The sequence below is a fragment of the Chelonoidis abingdonii genome, chromosome 4 (assembly GCF_003597395.2).
Source record: "Chelonoidis abingdonii isolate Lonesome George chromosome 4, CheloAbing_2.0, whole genome shotgun sequence".
Classification (NCBI taxonomy): domain Eukaryota; kingdom Metazoa; phylum Chordata; order Testudines; family Testudinidae; genus Chelonoidis; species Chelonoidis abingdonii.
Window position 1 is genome coordinate 79,750,172 of NC_133772.1, and position 16,032 is coordinate 79,766,203.

The window sequence follows — 16,032 nt, forward strand, 5'->3', positions numbered from 1 at the left end:
TAGGCCTCTATGAGCCCATGTAGCAGGAGTAGCAGGAGCCCAGTCTCAATTTGATTTTAATGAAGAAAATGCAGGAGGTAATGAAACAGAATTACAGAAACTCATTGAGTCAAAGTCTAAATCACTATAGAAGCCTTTCCTCCATGTGTGCTAAATCTGCTGCCTTTAAAAATAGCCCCTTCTTCTGCTACACCGGCCCCTGTGACGGCACTTCCATGCATCTTTCTCCTTCAATCCTGTTCTCATGAGCAGCTGCTTGTTCTTTGTGACTGTGTTTTGCCCTTTAGAAGAACTAAGTTGTTCTCCAAGTGAGAAACAGGTAAGGCAGCTGCTGAGAGCAGCAGGCTGGTTCTGCTGCATCAGAGTTCCCATGCTGGTAGCAGCCTGTAAAATTCCCCGTGGTGAAGTAGAGGGAAAGAAAAGGAAGCCTGCTAGTAGCCTCCACTGCCAGGAAGGGAACTGGACCAGAAAAGGAACTAAAACTGGGAAGTGAATGTGCAGCATCACCCTATGAGGAGCCAGAGCCTCTGGTGTCTGCTGCAAGCTCACTCTTCACCAGAAACTGTAACAGAGGGCAGAAGATGATGACCGCTAGCCATTAATATTCTCAACACCTGCTGTAGAGGTTGCAGGGAAATCCCTGCAACCTCCACGCAGTTGGCCTAAGAAAAGAGTCACCTTTAGTGACTCATCTAGAAGATCCAGGTGAATCACCCTGACAGGTGCAAAGTAACCCACAGTCACCTGCATGTCCCACCTATTAAGCTGAGCATTTGTTTTTTAAATGACACCAATGTGGGGGATGGGGGGAAAAAACTTGCAAGATTGGCACCTGTCCCAGTTTTGGAGTAAACAGTTCTGCTACATGGTCTTTAATTGCAGTGTAAAATTTTCTGCCTGCCATGCACATTTGTTTGGCCCACAGTCAACACCTGCACCCGTCGTGTAGTACAGTGTAGCTACAGGCAGCCTGTGGCATTCACAGCCAAGGGAGGTCAAAACAAAAGGCTGTAACTTTAGAGAGAGCTCCGCAATTTCATAACCACACCCACTGATTGTAGCTCAGCAAATTAAGATTATGAATGCAATTAAAGCTCAGGGAGCAGGCAGGGTACTTTCTCCTTTGCACAAGAGCCTAGGTACATGGTAACTCTGAAGGATCAGGAACCGGGTATTATATGGATTAATCCATGTGGCAAAGTCCATTGATACCTGGAACTTCTCCAACCTACCCCGGCAGTTTTTCCTCTCAGAATTGAGGGGTGTGGAGGGCAAAAAAGGGGGAGTGCCCAGGTGCCAGCAGCACTTAAGTAGCAAAGACAAGGGACCCCACAACTTCATCTGTAAAGCCAGTGATCTCCAGCAGCTCCATCTTCTTGGAAAGCAGATGAGGATTCACCTTCTACCCAGTGGTTTGAGTTGGGGCTTCTGGTCCAGGTCCAGCCTTCACACAGTAATCAGCCCAATGCCCCAAGACAAAGTGCTCAAAGCAGATTGGGAATCACACCGAAATGAAATCATTCTGACCTAGTGAAGAAGGTCATTAACAACTGAGCAAAAGATGGCAGAGGTACCCAGACCTCTTTGCTGCTGCTAAAATAATTGGTATAATTACAACCATTAAAAGGAGAAAGATTATTCCTGAAGAGCAGCTGGCTGTGGAAGGGGAGCCCCAGCTTTGTCATGTATTAAAAGCAGGCATTCCACACAGTACACTGGATACAAGGGGGCAATCCACTGCCTCCATGCAGTTGGACCATCCTGCTCCAGATGCCCTAGGATTTCACCTCCAACTGTCATGTCTCAGCTAAAGAGCAGCCAGAGGCTGGTCCACATCAGAGTCCAGCTTCTGTGCAGAAGAATGCTCAGTTACTGAAGGCCAACCCAACCACTCCCAGGGACAGCACGGCTCCCTCTTGCTCCCTGGGGAGGGGTCAGAGCAATTGTCATGGCTGCTCTTCTCCCTCGTTGGAAACATGCCGGTAGCCGGGTGGCTGGGACTGTATGCGGAAAATGACAGTCAGGAGGAGGATAATGAGGAGGAAGAGGATGGATCCACAGACAGCCAGAGCCACAATCAGTTCTGCAAAGGAGAAAATGGACAGTCAGTCTGGTAACATTCAATCATCATTGTCTCTCACTAATGCCCAGCTGGCACTCACCTGTGTCCTGAACATTGCTTGCTACCTGGCATTCGCGCGCCCAATCCTGGGGAATGATCCGGTCAGTGAGCTGCAGGAAATCCAGCAAGGGGCAGCGCTGCTCACAGCCAGGCAGTGTCAGTGGAAAAGGCTCCCTCCCACTCTCGTTGTGGAAAAACATCTCCACAGAAAAGTTACTGGGAACAAAGCAGAGACACAAATTGAGATGGAGTGCTGAGAAGTCAGTACTTACATATTCCTTTTCCAATTTTCCTCCTGCCTAGGACCATCACCCTCTCCAGCCATCCTGTAGATATCTCTTCCTATCACCCACTTAGCATGCAGCTCTGGGAGCTAGCCCTTTTCCGTTGTTCTGTATTAAGATCTTCCTTCTGTTACTCTCCCCTTGGAAGCAAGGACAAGAGGCTCCGCCCTGAGGCTAGAGTCTTGCCTACATGTTTAACCCAGCAGATGCCCTTACTGTAGCCCTCACCTGTCGTCATCTTGGTAAAGCTCAAAGATGTGACATGAGGCATATGGTGGTTGCCTCCCATTGTAGACATTCAGAGCCATCTGCAGTGCCACAAGCGTTGTGTCATGCTAAGAAAGAGGGAGAGAATGTGAATCACTCTTCACTAATAGGACAGAATGCCTGGGACCACATGCACAAAAGGAGAGCTCAGAGCGGACCAGGAACTGTGCTGGGCAAGAGAGACAGCTCATTGAAGAAACCCAGGACCATGCCAGAGAAGGGAAAACAGATTACGGGAAACTCACTAGAGCAATGGTTCTCAAACTGTAGCAACCCAAGAGACAGCTGGAAGCTATACCAGTCTAGGGGGTCAAGTCCCTGAAGGTACATCTACATTATAACAGAACACCCATAACTGGCCTGGACCAGCTGACTTGGGCTCCTGAGGCTATAAAATTATAGCGTAGACGTCCAGGCTTGGGCAGGAGCTGGGGCTCTGTGACCCCAGATGTCTGTGATTTCATAGTTCCACAACCCAAGCCCTGCAAGCCAGAGTCAGTTGACCCAGGCCAGTCATGGGTTTTTTATTGCAGTGTAGGCACACCCCAAGGGAACCCATTCTATTGTAGTTCTGGGAGAGATGCTGGACAGTCTAACTCATTACGTTGCTAGAGAGCAAGATGATTGTCTGCATCTGTCATTGGCCAAAACACAACATCAGGGTAGCACAACCCATCTATCAGAAGGGGCAGTGACCCCAAGTCTGTCCTCCTGCTCTTGCTGAGTCAGCCACATGCCGGATTTTTAGACTGGAAATTCACTTCCTCGGATGCAGAGGGGATGATGCCAGGTGCTGTAGAGCATATGCGGCTATGGGTAGAGACATATTCTGGATGTAGGGACTGCATTGGAGGATGGAAGGGGGTAGAGCCCCCACCAAGGCCCAAACGCCATGGCAGGTAGAGTGGGACGGCAGCTCCCTGATGCAGACTTACTGCTGAGTAGGCGAGTAATTTCAGATGCTGGGGTGCAGACACATTTGCTGCTGAGGTCATATTTTTCCTTATCTGAGCCAGCAGGACCCCTGAGGAAAGAGAATAGCTGATCAGATCCCAAAGCTCATTAGGATAGAATGAGACTCTTACCTGAGATGTCATCCCTTCCCCACTCACCACCCTGCAGACGCGCTTTCTCCGTCTGCTGGTGGATCCCAAACAGGAATTCAAAGCCAAAGTCTTTTAGTTGCTTCAACCGAGTCATGACATCTGGGGTCACCCATGGTGGCAGTAGCAGCTTATGTGTTTGCTGAAAAGACAAGAGGAGAACTCATTCAAAGGGAGACAATGTGGGGAGGGTGCAGATCACAGGGCTCAGAGTCAGGAGACCCGAGATCTAGTCCAGATTCTGCCATAGGCTCACTGTGTTAACATGGATGACTCCCTTCCTCATCTGGGCTCAATCTCCTCTCTCACCCCCATCTGCAGAACTGCATTTGTAAGATATTCTGCCACTTCATCATAAGAAGCACAAAGAATAGTAAGAATAAAAACTAGGAACTACATTTCTCTGAAAATACAGCCAAAGTGTGATGTTAGCTCAAGTTGCAGAGACAATAATCCTGGGGCATCTGCTGTGTGTAAAGATTAATCTGCCCCACTGAGACCACACAGCTAGAAATTAAGACATAAGACAAAAGAGCAGGAAGAAAGCTATTGCTATAGGCAAAGCACATCCATACAGGAGAAGTCATCAGAAGCACAGGCACTTGTGCACTGAGGAAGAGAGCAGAATACTAGCACTCTGTAATTGTCATATTGAGATGCAGCTCAGATAGAAGCCCCAATAACCATGCTCTGAACAAGAGGAGTCAGGAGAGGAGTCTGCTTTGCAGACAGCCAGTGTACTCAGAGGAATGGATGAATTATGGTGAAAGCAGCTGTAATCTCAGAAAGGTCACAACTTTTGGGGCATCTCTCAGGCCAATTTCCCAGGCCATGTCCCATCAGACTCCATGGGAAACTAGGACAAGCACCCTCTAGGTCATTCTACATGATTCAGATCAGGTACCTGTCAGCAGCCTGGATATTTGTTTTGCATTCATTTACCAAGAGCACAGCTGGGAAGTTCTAGTTTTGCTTGGAGTTATTTGTTGGTTTGAGCTGGTGGAGTGAATCTACTGCCTCAGCAGTGGAAATGCCAGTTTCACTCAGCAAGGTCTATTCCCCAGAGCATTATCTATAAGGATGTGAGCACCACCACTTCTCTCTGAGTAAGCAGAACTTCCTTTCCTGGGGTACAGCCCTGTCCTGTGTGCCATGGGAATAAAGTTCTCCCTTCTCAGAGCCTGCCCACTCTCCTTCTGCTAACCAACGAACTGTTCTTTGAGTTCTCGGCCCTGTAAATCTGTGAAAAGTCTAAGCAGACAGTCAAATGAACAGGGCCTCTGACCCTGCTACATAAGGTCTTTGAGCAGGACCAAGAGCAGGAATGGGAAAGGGACTCCCTGATCTTTCTTCCAGAGGAGTTTCTATTTCACTAGCAGGAGCTGCTTAAATCAAGATTCTTACAAGGAAAGATAGTGGATTATGAGATGCTAAGAAAGTCTTTGGAAATCAGAGAGTGCTTGTTCCTCCCACTACCAGGGGCTACAGGGCTTTTCAGATGCCATGCCCACAGGAAAAAAAAGGATGGCATAAGCCAAAGAAATGCAGCAAATTATCCAGAAGGAATCTCTGCAAACATACTTGAGTCTGGGAGGAGTACACTCTTGTTAGTTAATGAACAAGAGTGAAATTCAGCCCAGTCACAAAATCAATTACTGTACTGGGAAGGGAAGATTTAGAATGACATTTTTGGTAATTACACTATTTGGACCCCCAGGGATTTTGAAGTCTAAGGGCTTGTCTACACATGGAGTTATTCAAGAATAGTTATTCTGGAATAGCTATTTCTGAATAAATCTATGTGCCAACACTCTCATTCCAGAGTAAGCGTACCTCTTTCTAAATAAACAATCCACTTTCTGGATTAAAGGTGTCTACACAGAGTTATTCTGGAATAGCTATTCCACTTTAAATTCATACCCCACTTTATTCTGGAATAATTTTCCTGTGTAGACAAACCCTTTGGAAGGTTTTAACTAATCAGCAGTGTTTAAGCACCGATTCTACTTATATTATGGTGGTGTCAGTCATGGCTCCATACTTAGCAGAGCTGAGTTTTGCACTCAAAGCAGAGATTAGACAATTTTGTATGTGTGAAGAATAGAGGGTATCTTCCCCAAAAGTGGAGCTTCCAGGACTTGTCTACACAAACTTGCAGTGGACGAACTCTCAGGTATTTGGTTAAACCACAACAAGTCTGTGTGTTAACAAGGCTCTGAGTGCTAAATGGATTTTCTGAGCATTTGAAGGTAATCTATTAGTTTACATTTTAAAAGTAATTTAAAATGAGTCCTAAGAAATCTAGCATCCTATGTCGGACCATTTTTGTCCCCAATGATCTCAGTTCAGGCATTGTCTATCTACACAAAAATTGGCCATGGCTCCACTAATACAGTGCCTCCTGGAGAGAAGTTGTGGAAGGTGAGGTGGGTAAGGGTCAGGTGGGGGTGGGAAAACTAAGTTTGGGGCATCCCAGGACTCCCAGACCCAGCTGGGCTGCCTGTGGCAGCCAGGGAGAGATGTGACTTTCCCCAGCAGCCGCCTCTCTGCAGACCTAGCAGTGCACCTTGTTAATTATCCCTTGTTTTAATATTCTTTCTTCCATATCTATTAACTTTTAAAAAAAAATCTATCTTGGTTTTTTGTTTGTACTGGTGGCGCATATCCACACATTACCTCGATATTGGTGCATATACCAAAATTCAATCTGCACATGGATGGAAAAAATTAGAGGGAACATTGATGTTTACCCTATATTACTAATATGTGCTTTCAGCTTTAACTCCATTTTAATGTAGTTTTTGTTTGGGAATTACTAAAATTACACCACTTTGCTCTTGTTTAGGGCCTTCCTGTGTCAGAGGAGCTGAAAACATTTTACAAACAAACAATGAGGAATAAAAACTAACAGTTCTCTAGATTGTAGGAATGTATTATTCCCGTTTATAGATAGGGAAACTGAGGTACCGAGCAGGAAAGTGATGGGTCCAAGTTAACTGAGAGCTAGGGGAGCATCAGGAATAGTACCCAAGAGTCTTGACTCCCTCTTCCTTGCTCAAATAACTAGATTAACACTCCCTCCATCTTGAAAAACTAATCACAACCAAAGAATAGTAAAGATTTTGGGACAACCACTCCTTTCTCAGGAGACAGAATGTCAAAGGTTAATTTTCAGTTCTGGCATGATATCTGAAATATGCAGCTAAAGGATCTATGGTGCTGGAGCAGAAAGGTTTCCTAAATTGTGCCTCTGGAGCCAGGGAAGAGTTGTTATTCCGAAATCTGAAGATTAAGGCTAACTATGTGGAGGGAGAAGTGGAAGGTTGCTGTACAACAGGCAAATCCATTTCTCATCAATGCAATTGTCTCCAGTCTAGTGAATCCCTAATCCCACTCTGCTGAGCACCAGGTCCCTCCTTTTGTGGGGGGATGCCCAGACTAACTTACCTCACAAAAAAGTGTGTCATACACGTTCCAGACAGATTCCAGGGACACATCCCGGATCCCTGTCTGATTTGCCACCATTTCCAGGAACTCCTGCAGGCGACAAGGCAGAGACTCAAACCTTCTGGTCTTCCACCACACAACTCTGCAGAGTGGATGTCTTCCACCCCTCCCTGCACCTACAATCATATAAAGGTATCTCCTTCCAGCTCAGGGAGACCTTTTCTCACAAACTCTCACTTACCAAATTCTGTCTGGTTTTATTTATGTACTCTATTGACTGCCGGGTTTCATTCTGTAGCTGCTCATACCGTGGGCAAGGGGATAATGGAAACTTCAGCAGCTGGGCAGAAACAAAAGGAGAGGCTAGGTCAGGGAAGTTCTGGCAAGCAGCAGTGACTGTACTGCCTCCCCACCACAACCCCCGCCCCCCCGATGAACTGCACCCTTAAACAGGGTCTAAATAGCTCCCTCTGAGGAAGGGTCTCCCTTCCAGTGAGACGCTGCATCTAACAACTAAATCAACAAGGGACACAAGGAGAATTCCAGATCTAGAAGCAGAGGGATCCCCTGCAAGGCCAGGCTAAGGAGCGATATGGGGTAAACTGAGGACTGAAGGGGGAGGACCATGAAGAGGGAGGCTCTTGGAGATAAGGAGAACACCATGCCTGCGCTGCCAATATTTATCCTTGAAAATGACTCACCCTCTCTGCAGAGTCAGGCACAGTGTGTACAGGGATTGGCTGCCAGGAAACATTGGGGTTGAACACCTGTTGTCCTTGTGGGGGGTACAATCCTGCCAGATTGGCCTCTGCGCTCATCAGTGTCCGGTCATAATCTGTGCTGCGAACGAAGATCTGCAAGGAGCACAGAGAGCCTGTTCTGTGACTATCACTATTGTACACAGGAGTGGGGATACCTGGGCTCTGACCAAGGGACTCAGAATACAGGCACCACAAAGACACAAAGTTTAAGGCACAGCAGAGAGTACATGGAGTGTGCTGAAGCCATTACAGCTTAAGCACTTCACAAACAATGGTGGGGAAAGAGGGAGTGTATACCACAGGGCAGGGTATTAAAGCATATAGGCACTGTGGGATGGAGATGGGAGATAGAATACAAGTGAAGGAGTAGCTCAGGCAGAATAATATAAGTAGCAAGTAGGTAGGAGACAGTAAAAAGAGAAAATGTAGTTACAGCACAGGGCTCAGTCCTCAGCTCTGCCATTGACTTGTTATGTAACCTGTGACAAGAATCTGCCCCCTCTCTGGCCTGCTTTTTCATCTGTGAAATGATGACAGTAGGGACCTGGATAGTGGATGTGGCAGAGGTTTCATTTATTAATGTCTATGAAGCACTCTTTGGTCCTCAGAGGGAACGGGGCAGAAGATTATTATCATTCCAGAGCTTGGCAAGAGGAAAACTTGACAATACAGAAGAAGAGCAAGAGCAATTGCAGAGATTCAAGGAGGGTCAAAGTGGTGAGAGTTTGGTACCTCAGCATTTGTGTACTGAAGCAACTGGAGTGGGGAAGAGAGGTGTGGGGCAGGTTTCAGTGATAGGTGGAGTAGATGAGATGAATGGTTATGAATGCAGGGATAAATATCCTGGCAGTTAGGACATCAGAGAAGAAGCAGCTAAAACAAGAGTCTTGTGCATGGTGATATAGTTTTGCTTTATAGAGCATCTTGCATACAAACTATATCCTCAAAACTTATTCTCGGAAAACACAAGATTTACTCACTGCCATCACTCTGAATATTTCCACCCATCTGACATGGGGCGTGGCTAGAGAGAGACCTTTTCCCATTAGATAGGATGAAAGCACTCCAAGGTATGCTCTAAAGAAACATCTAAGCAGTATCTTAACATGCGATAAAGAAAGAGCAATCTACAGCACTGTCTCCAGTTGCTTATCCTTGGGCATATGCTCAGGTCCCAGCACCCTTTTATAGGGCTCTAGCCTTTGGCTGAAACAAGTGACCAACAGTCACACAATGGCAACCCAGAGCTGGTGCTTCCTATAAGAGGAAGCTTGATGAGAGGATACCAGGATCAGGAAGTAGGAGGGTGCTCTCTGCATTAGCCAGGCAGCAGACAGCTGCAGGAAAAAGGAGAAACAGCAGCCTCAGCTGGGAAAAGCTTTAGGGGAGAGAGAAATGTGGGAAGGAACCTCGAAGCTTGGGGAGGAGAGCTGGAAGATATGTATTTGAGTTGACACTTAACTGTGGTTAATAAGCTAGACCCAAAGAAGGGAGTGTTACTTGAACCACATGAATCTGCATTTATTGGAGAGCCCAAAAAGGGGAAATGAGGCAGCAGACACTTGACAAGATGAAGTCAGCTGGCAATCCACTACCACATTAATATTAAAAGGCCTGACACAGCTGTGGGACAGTATCAGCAATAGGACACAGGAATCCTGAGATAACACTCCCTCCATCTTGAAACTCTTTTTCCTGCTCCAGCTGACTCAAATCTGTCAGAAGAACAGTAATAAGTACTTTGGGGGACTTCCCACATCCCTCCCTTAGAACCCCCAAATGTCACCTCTATGTATAGTATATGCCTCCTGAAAGCCTCCATACTTTGAACAAGTGAACTTCCCAAATGGCTAATCAGAACCATCCAGTTTTCAAAAACTAGGGCAAAGATTTCTGTAGCAACATCAAACTTGCAAAGAAAACAGAATCAGCTACTTTGGCACAAGACCCTTAATGCTTTACTGCCAGAAATTAAAGAAGAGCTTGGGTAGAGATTATGGTGTGTATGTGTAAACTTATTAGATGGTGCCTGGAGCTGGTCACTGGCCTTGCCTGGGACTGGGCAAGGCAAACACAGGCTGCATCCCTGTCCTATGGAGGGGATCAGCTACCAGCTAAAACTGGTACTTTAATTTCCATAGGCTCAAGTCTTTCATTCCTTGATTTAGGGGCAGTGGTATCCATTGCTATATTCCAACTGTAATTCATGGACCAATTTCAGAGTAGGTGTCTAACTTTCTGATAATGGTGTTGCTTCTGCTTATCCCTGGGTTGACTTTGTCCTGTATCTTGGGGGAGAGTTTATGCATACTAAATGTAGCTTTTTCTTCAATCCTACTAGCCCTTTAAGACTGGGACATCTGCCACAAAGTATAAAGAGCTGAGAGTAGGGAAGGTGTCTCTGCCTCAGTGCAAGAAACAATGATGGAAGAGAACCAGAAAGCAGGCATAGTCTTACTCAGTTAGGTTGCAACAGGATGCTCTCCCAAGGAAACTAGATCTTTAGTTGCTTCCTAAAGAGCTTTACTTTGACTGACAAATTCTGAGGGGTGTTGGTATATCTGAAGACCCAAGCACAATCTGCTAAGGATGATAGATACACCATTTCTGTAACCCAAGGTTCTAGAAAATCTTGCATTAATATCTGCTCTCCAACACTTTGCTCCACTGCAAAAGCATGGTAGAGTTAGGGTGGGGAACCAAAAAGCAATAAGGCTACTGGATAGAGGAACTGCATTTATTTATGTGGCTGTAGGTTCATTTCCTTTGGAGCTTGAGTTCCACTGCTTGTTGATCAGATAAGATAACTTGCCTGAGGCCTCCTTATTCAATTTTTCAAAAGGAGGGCTTGAAAGAGATACACCCAATCGCAGCTCACTCTCTGTGATGTCTTCCCAAGAGAGGGAGGGGATCAGATAAATTCCAGCTGATGTCATGGGTGCTTTTGTAGGGCCCTTTATTACCCTTTCTACCTCCCTTTCTTTAGGTGGCAGTCGCCTCAGGCCTCCTCTTGCATAGTATCTTATCACCCCCTGATGTAACCATCATTCCTTCCTTGCCCTCCCTCCACTCTTAGGGGACTACACTCCTTCGATATTCACAGTAACCCAAGTAATTTCAGAGACAATTTCTACAGAAGATGCTATCTAATATAGTCATACTGTATCCTAATATGTGAAGGCACAGCAGCATGAATATGATAAAGAGAAACAATAAGGGGCCCTGAAGACAGTGCAGATAACCTGAGCACCAGGCTGTTCCTTACAGAAAGATAAAGTGACTCCAGGAGAGGGACAGGGGGTTATGACCCCTGGTAGGTACATTGCACTGACCTCCTGCCTATTGTATGAGGCGTTCAGGAATCCATGGTAACGCTTCCGGAGAGACTGGCCCAGATCCCATTGTTGCAGCATCCCAATCTGCACGCATCAAAAACAGGATTTGCCACTATCCTGGGTCAATCCCTGCAAAGACCTCTGCTGTCAAAGGCCACATAAAATGGCTACCAGAGGGGAAAGGGTGGGTTCCCCAGCACCTCCCAACCCCTCTGAGGAAAGGGCAGCAATCCCCTTTCTAGGGGGAGAAAGCAGACACCTCTGAGGTACAACTCCGAATGCAATGCTGCGTCCCGGGGTACCCACCTGGGTGAGCTGCCCAAAGCCCTGGAGCCACGTGCTCTCCTGATAGGGGTCCCGAGGATAGGCCCTCACCGGGGAGCGGTCCCCGTGGCGGTACAACTGAAAGAGGAAACACCTTCGAATTGCCTAGTGCCCCAAACCCGCTACCCCCTGCCCCGTCACCGCGCGCCCCCGGCCTCCCCACCTCTGCCCGGCGGCGCCCCCCGCGCGCCCCCTGTCTGGGCCGAGCGCCCCGGCTGTCACCCTCACCAGGGTAACAAAACGCAGGCTCCGGCCTTGAGCCAGTGGCGGTGCCAGCGCGAGGCTGACGCCCAACAGCAGGGCGAGAAGAGCCGCCATCGCTCTCCCCACCCAGCCTACCACTGACGCTGCTGCTAGGCCTGGCTCGGTGCGGCCCGCCGCCCGGAACCCCGGCATTGCGGGCCGCGGGAGCCGCGCCGGTACACATTCCGCCACGCACAGGAAAGAGGGATCCGCCATCTTGATAGAGGCAGAAGCACCATAGAGCTGGGACAGTAAAGAGCGAAAGGAACAGCACACCGGAAGTGAGTTAGAGAAGCGCCATGGGGTGGGGGAGGGTGTTTCTGTTAGCTGCTTACGGTAGGGGCTGTCACCCATTTCCAGGCCCCCAGTGCCCTCCCCTTGGCTTCTGTCTGGTCCTTAGGCTGTGTGCGTGCACCCTGGAGCTAGTGTCCGTTGGGACTGGCATGGGTGGGGCTGGCGGGTGTTTAACTGGCTTGGTGCACATGCCAGTGCCAAGGTCTTGCTCATGCTTAGGATGCTCCCACCTCCCTAGAAGTGCAGTGAGCTAGAGAATAGGTCTAAAAAGTGTGCCAGGCTTCCAACATGGATGTGCAGTGCATTGGATCCTAGACTAGCTTGACAGCTTTGATGGCTACCCTTGCCCAGCGGACAAAACACAACTAGTACTGGTGGAGTTCCAGACAAATAAACTACAGTCTGTTGAGTCTAGAAAGCTAGCATCCAGCATGCTCCTAATTCCAAGAGTGGAAGCAGGAATTTAACATGAGTATTGGACTGACACCAGTAACATGGAATTTGTAGTGATGTCTATGATGAAGATGGCCTAAAATCACCTATTCCATTCTTTGTGCATAACTTTTTGAAGCATTCATCAATTTGCCTGAAAATTCCCAGGCATGGTCTCGGTTTAAAAATTTGAGCAAAAAATTATTCAGTTGTTTTTGAGAACAAGAGAGTAAGTGTGCATGTGAGAATATATAATTCCCATTATTTAAAAAAATTTGACTTTTTAACAAGTATAAGAGGGGTAGCTGAGTTAGTCTGTATCCACAAAAATGAGGAGTCTGGTGGCACCTTAAAGACTAACAGATTTATTTACCATCAATTTGGGCTTGAATAGAGACTAGGAGTGGGTGGGTCACTACAAAGGCAATTTTCCCTCTCTTGGTATTTACACCACCTCATCAATTATTGGGAGTGGACTACATCCACCCTGACTAAATTGGTCTTCAACCCTGGTTCTCCACTTGTAAGGTAACTCCCTTCTCTTCATGTGCCAATATATATTTGTGCCTGTATCTGTAATTTTCACTTCCTGCATCTGAAGAAGTGTTTTTTTTACCCACAAAAGTTTATGTCCAAATAAATCTGTTAGTCTTTAAGGTGCCACCAGACTCCTCATTGTTTTTGTGACTTTTTAACAGTTATTTAAAAAGTTAAAATTTGTCATGGCACAACCCTCACAGTAGAACAACCACTGTCTTTGGGAGTGTCAGAAAACTGATTTAGATTTACTGTACTGAGAATGTGCAGTTAACTTTTTTTTTTCCTGAGCTTGTACAGATTTCCTAGAAACCTAAAAAATTCTATACCTTACTAAAGGTGACTCACCAAAAAAAAACAACCAAACCAAACCTGGGATTGTGTGCTTTTTATGACTTATAAAGAAGGACCGGATTGAAAAAAAAAATAGTTGCTTGCTTTTGACATTAAAATGTCTGTTCTCATGTAGCTTGGAATACTTTACTGGCTACAGAATTAGTAAAATTATGACATTGCAACACGCAAAGAAGTGAAAGCTGAGTAACTGAAAGATTAAGTATCAGAGGGGTAGCCGTGTTAGTCTGGATCTGTAAAAGCAGCAGAGAATCCTGCGGGACCTTATAGACTAACAGACGTTTTGGAGCGTGAGCTTTCGTGGGTGAATACCCACTTCGTCAGACGCAGGTAGTGAAAGTTCCAGGAGTATATATATTGCTAGCAAGCAAGCTGGAGAACGAGGTTAGTTCAATCAGGAGGGCCGTCTAGCAGTTGAGGTGTGAAAACCAAGGAGGAGAAACTGGTTCTGTTCAATTGGCAACATCACAGTCTTTTATCGCTGCAGCTGATAGCGTCAATTGCAGGATGAACTGAAGCTCAGCAGTTCTCTTTGAAGTCTGTCTGAAGTTTTTGTGCAGGATGGCCACTTAAGGTCTGCTTAGTGGCCAGGAGGCGAAGTTGCTCTCCTACGGTTTTTGATTTGCCTTCCGATATCTGATTTGTGTGTATATGTGGACCAATATATCATCAGTCTGACTCCTGCCAAGCAGCCAACAAAACCCTACCCATACACATTTATTAACACCCCTTAACCATGACTGAGTTAAATTGAATTCCTCAAAATTGTGATTGAAGACCTCAAGCTGCGAGAATCCACCACAAGCGACCCATGCCCACGCTACAGGGAAGGCGAAAAACCCTCCAGGGCCCTCTGCCAATCCGCCCTGGAGAAAATTCCTCCCGACCCCCAATATGGCGATCAGCCTAACCCTGGAGCCTGTGGGCAATACTTCACCAGCAGCACCCAAGAAAGAATTCTCGCGAGGTACCCAGTTCCCATTCCCATCCAACATTCCCCTCACAGACCATTGAGCAGACTTATCTGTGATAATCCAGATCAATTGCCCATTAAAACTTATCCCATCATAAACTCCCCTCATCACTTATCAAGCTTAATCTTAATTAAGTTCTTTTGCCCCCACATACTTCCCTCGGGAAGGCCGTTCCAGCGAACATTCACTCCCTAATCTTAGAAACCTTCGTCTAATTTCAAAAGTCTAACTTCCTAATATCCATTTGTACCATTTCGTCCTCTGTGCTACATTACTACTAAACTTAAAATTCCTCTCCCTCCCTAACTTAATCCCCCTGATATATTACTATAGAGCAAGCATATCCCCCCGAGCTTTTTTGGCCAGGCTAAATCAACAGAGTCTTGAGTCTTCCTTTCATAAGCAGATTTCCATTCCTGGATCACCGAGTAGCCGTCTCTGAACCTGTTCCAGTTTGAATTCATCCTTCTTAACATGGGACACCAGGAAACTGGCACACCAATATCCAGGTGGGGTCTCACCAGCGCCATATAAACGGCACTAACACCTCCTTCTCCTTGCTGCAATACCCGCCTTGCATCCTAAACCGCATTTGCTTTTTAACAGCCATATCACCTTGCGCTCATAGTCATCCTGTTCCAACCAATACCCAAGGATCCTCTCCTCTCTGTCGCTTCCAACTGATGCGTCCCCAATGTTATCTAAAAATTCTATTATTTAATCCCCTAAGTGCATGACTGCACTTTCCACTATTATATTTCTGCCTGATACTATGACTCCAGATCAAGGTGTCCAACTTCCTGAATAGCTTATCCCGGTTCCTCTTCCGGGGTAGCAATACCCCCCAGCTTGGTTCATCCGCAAACTTTTATTAGCACATTCCCGCTCTTTGTGCCAAGGTTCAGTAACAAAGGTATAAATAAGAGGGGGGGGGGGGGGGGGGGGGGGGGGGGGGGGGGGGAAGGGGGGGGAGGAGGGGGGGGGGGGGGGGTTTCGTCCCAAAACCGATCCTTGGACTCCCTAGGTAACCTCCTTCAGCACTGACAAATCACCCTTCAGTACGACCCGCTGAGAGTCTCCCCTATTATACCAGTTCCTATCCACCGTACACTTTCATATCCACCCCATCTTTCCAATTTAAACTAACGTTCCCCGCATGCGGAAAGACGTTCAAACGCCTTACTGAAATCAGATGTAAATTAGATCTACCATTTCCTTATCAGTAATCCGTCACCATCATCCCTAAAAACTCCTCACTAGTCTTATTAAAGGACCGAGGCAAATACTTATTTAGTTTAGATTGTATTGTAGAGTTTGTGTGTGAGTGGAGCCGTGAGGTGTGATGAAGGGCTCTAGGGGCCGTGTGCTGAGAGCGAGGCTAGCCCTGAGTTGGGGCGGGGCCGTACCTCATTAGGTGTCTTATATAAGGAAGCCAGCACTCAGCACGGCACAGACAGCTGCCAGGCGGCACAGGAGCCACCGAACAGAGCTGCTTAACGGAGTTTCAGTGGGAGTTCCAGGGAGGTTCCAGAGGAGGCTAAAGCAGAGAACCAAC

The 16,032-nt window shown here is 46.8% G+C and overlaps 1 protein-coding gene across 4 annotated transcripts; it reads right to left on the minus strand.

Moving 5' to 3' along the window:
* Positions 1–38: 38 nt before the first annotated feature.
* On the minus strand, positions 39–12,118 carry ACP2 (acid phosphatase 2, lysosomal). 4 transcript variants are annotated; one of them, XM_032782197.2, is made up of 11 exons: positions 11,872–12,118; positions 11,626–11,721; positions 11,317–11,403; positions 7,925–8,077; positions 7,465–7,563; positions 7,224–7,313; positions 3,786–3,918; positions 3,609–3,697; positions 2,635–2,741; positions 2,163–2,338; positions 39–2,083 (listed from the first exon to the last, which is right to left on the minus strand). In XM_032782197.2, exons 1-11 carry the CDS (start codon positions 12,100–12,102, stop codon positions 1,947–1,949), a joined length of 1,398 nt encoding a protein of 465 aa, XP_032638088.2. In that variant the 5' UTR covers positions 12,103–12,118; the 3' UTR covers positions 39–1,946. The 4 variants fall into 4 exon arrangements, with proteins under 4 accessions (XP_032638088.2, XP_032638089.1, XP_032638090.1 ...); XM_032782198.1 differs by having other exon boundaries at positions 11,983–12,042; XM_032782199.2 differs by lacking the exon at positions 7,224–7,313 and having other exon boundaries at positions 11,872–12,034.
* Between the last annotated feature and the right edge of the window lie 3,914 nt (positions 12,119–16,032).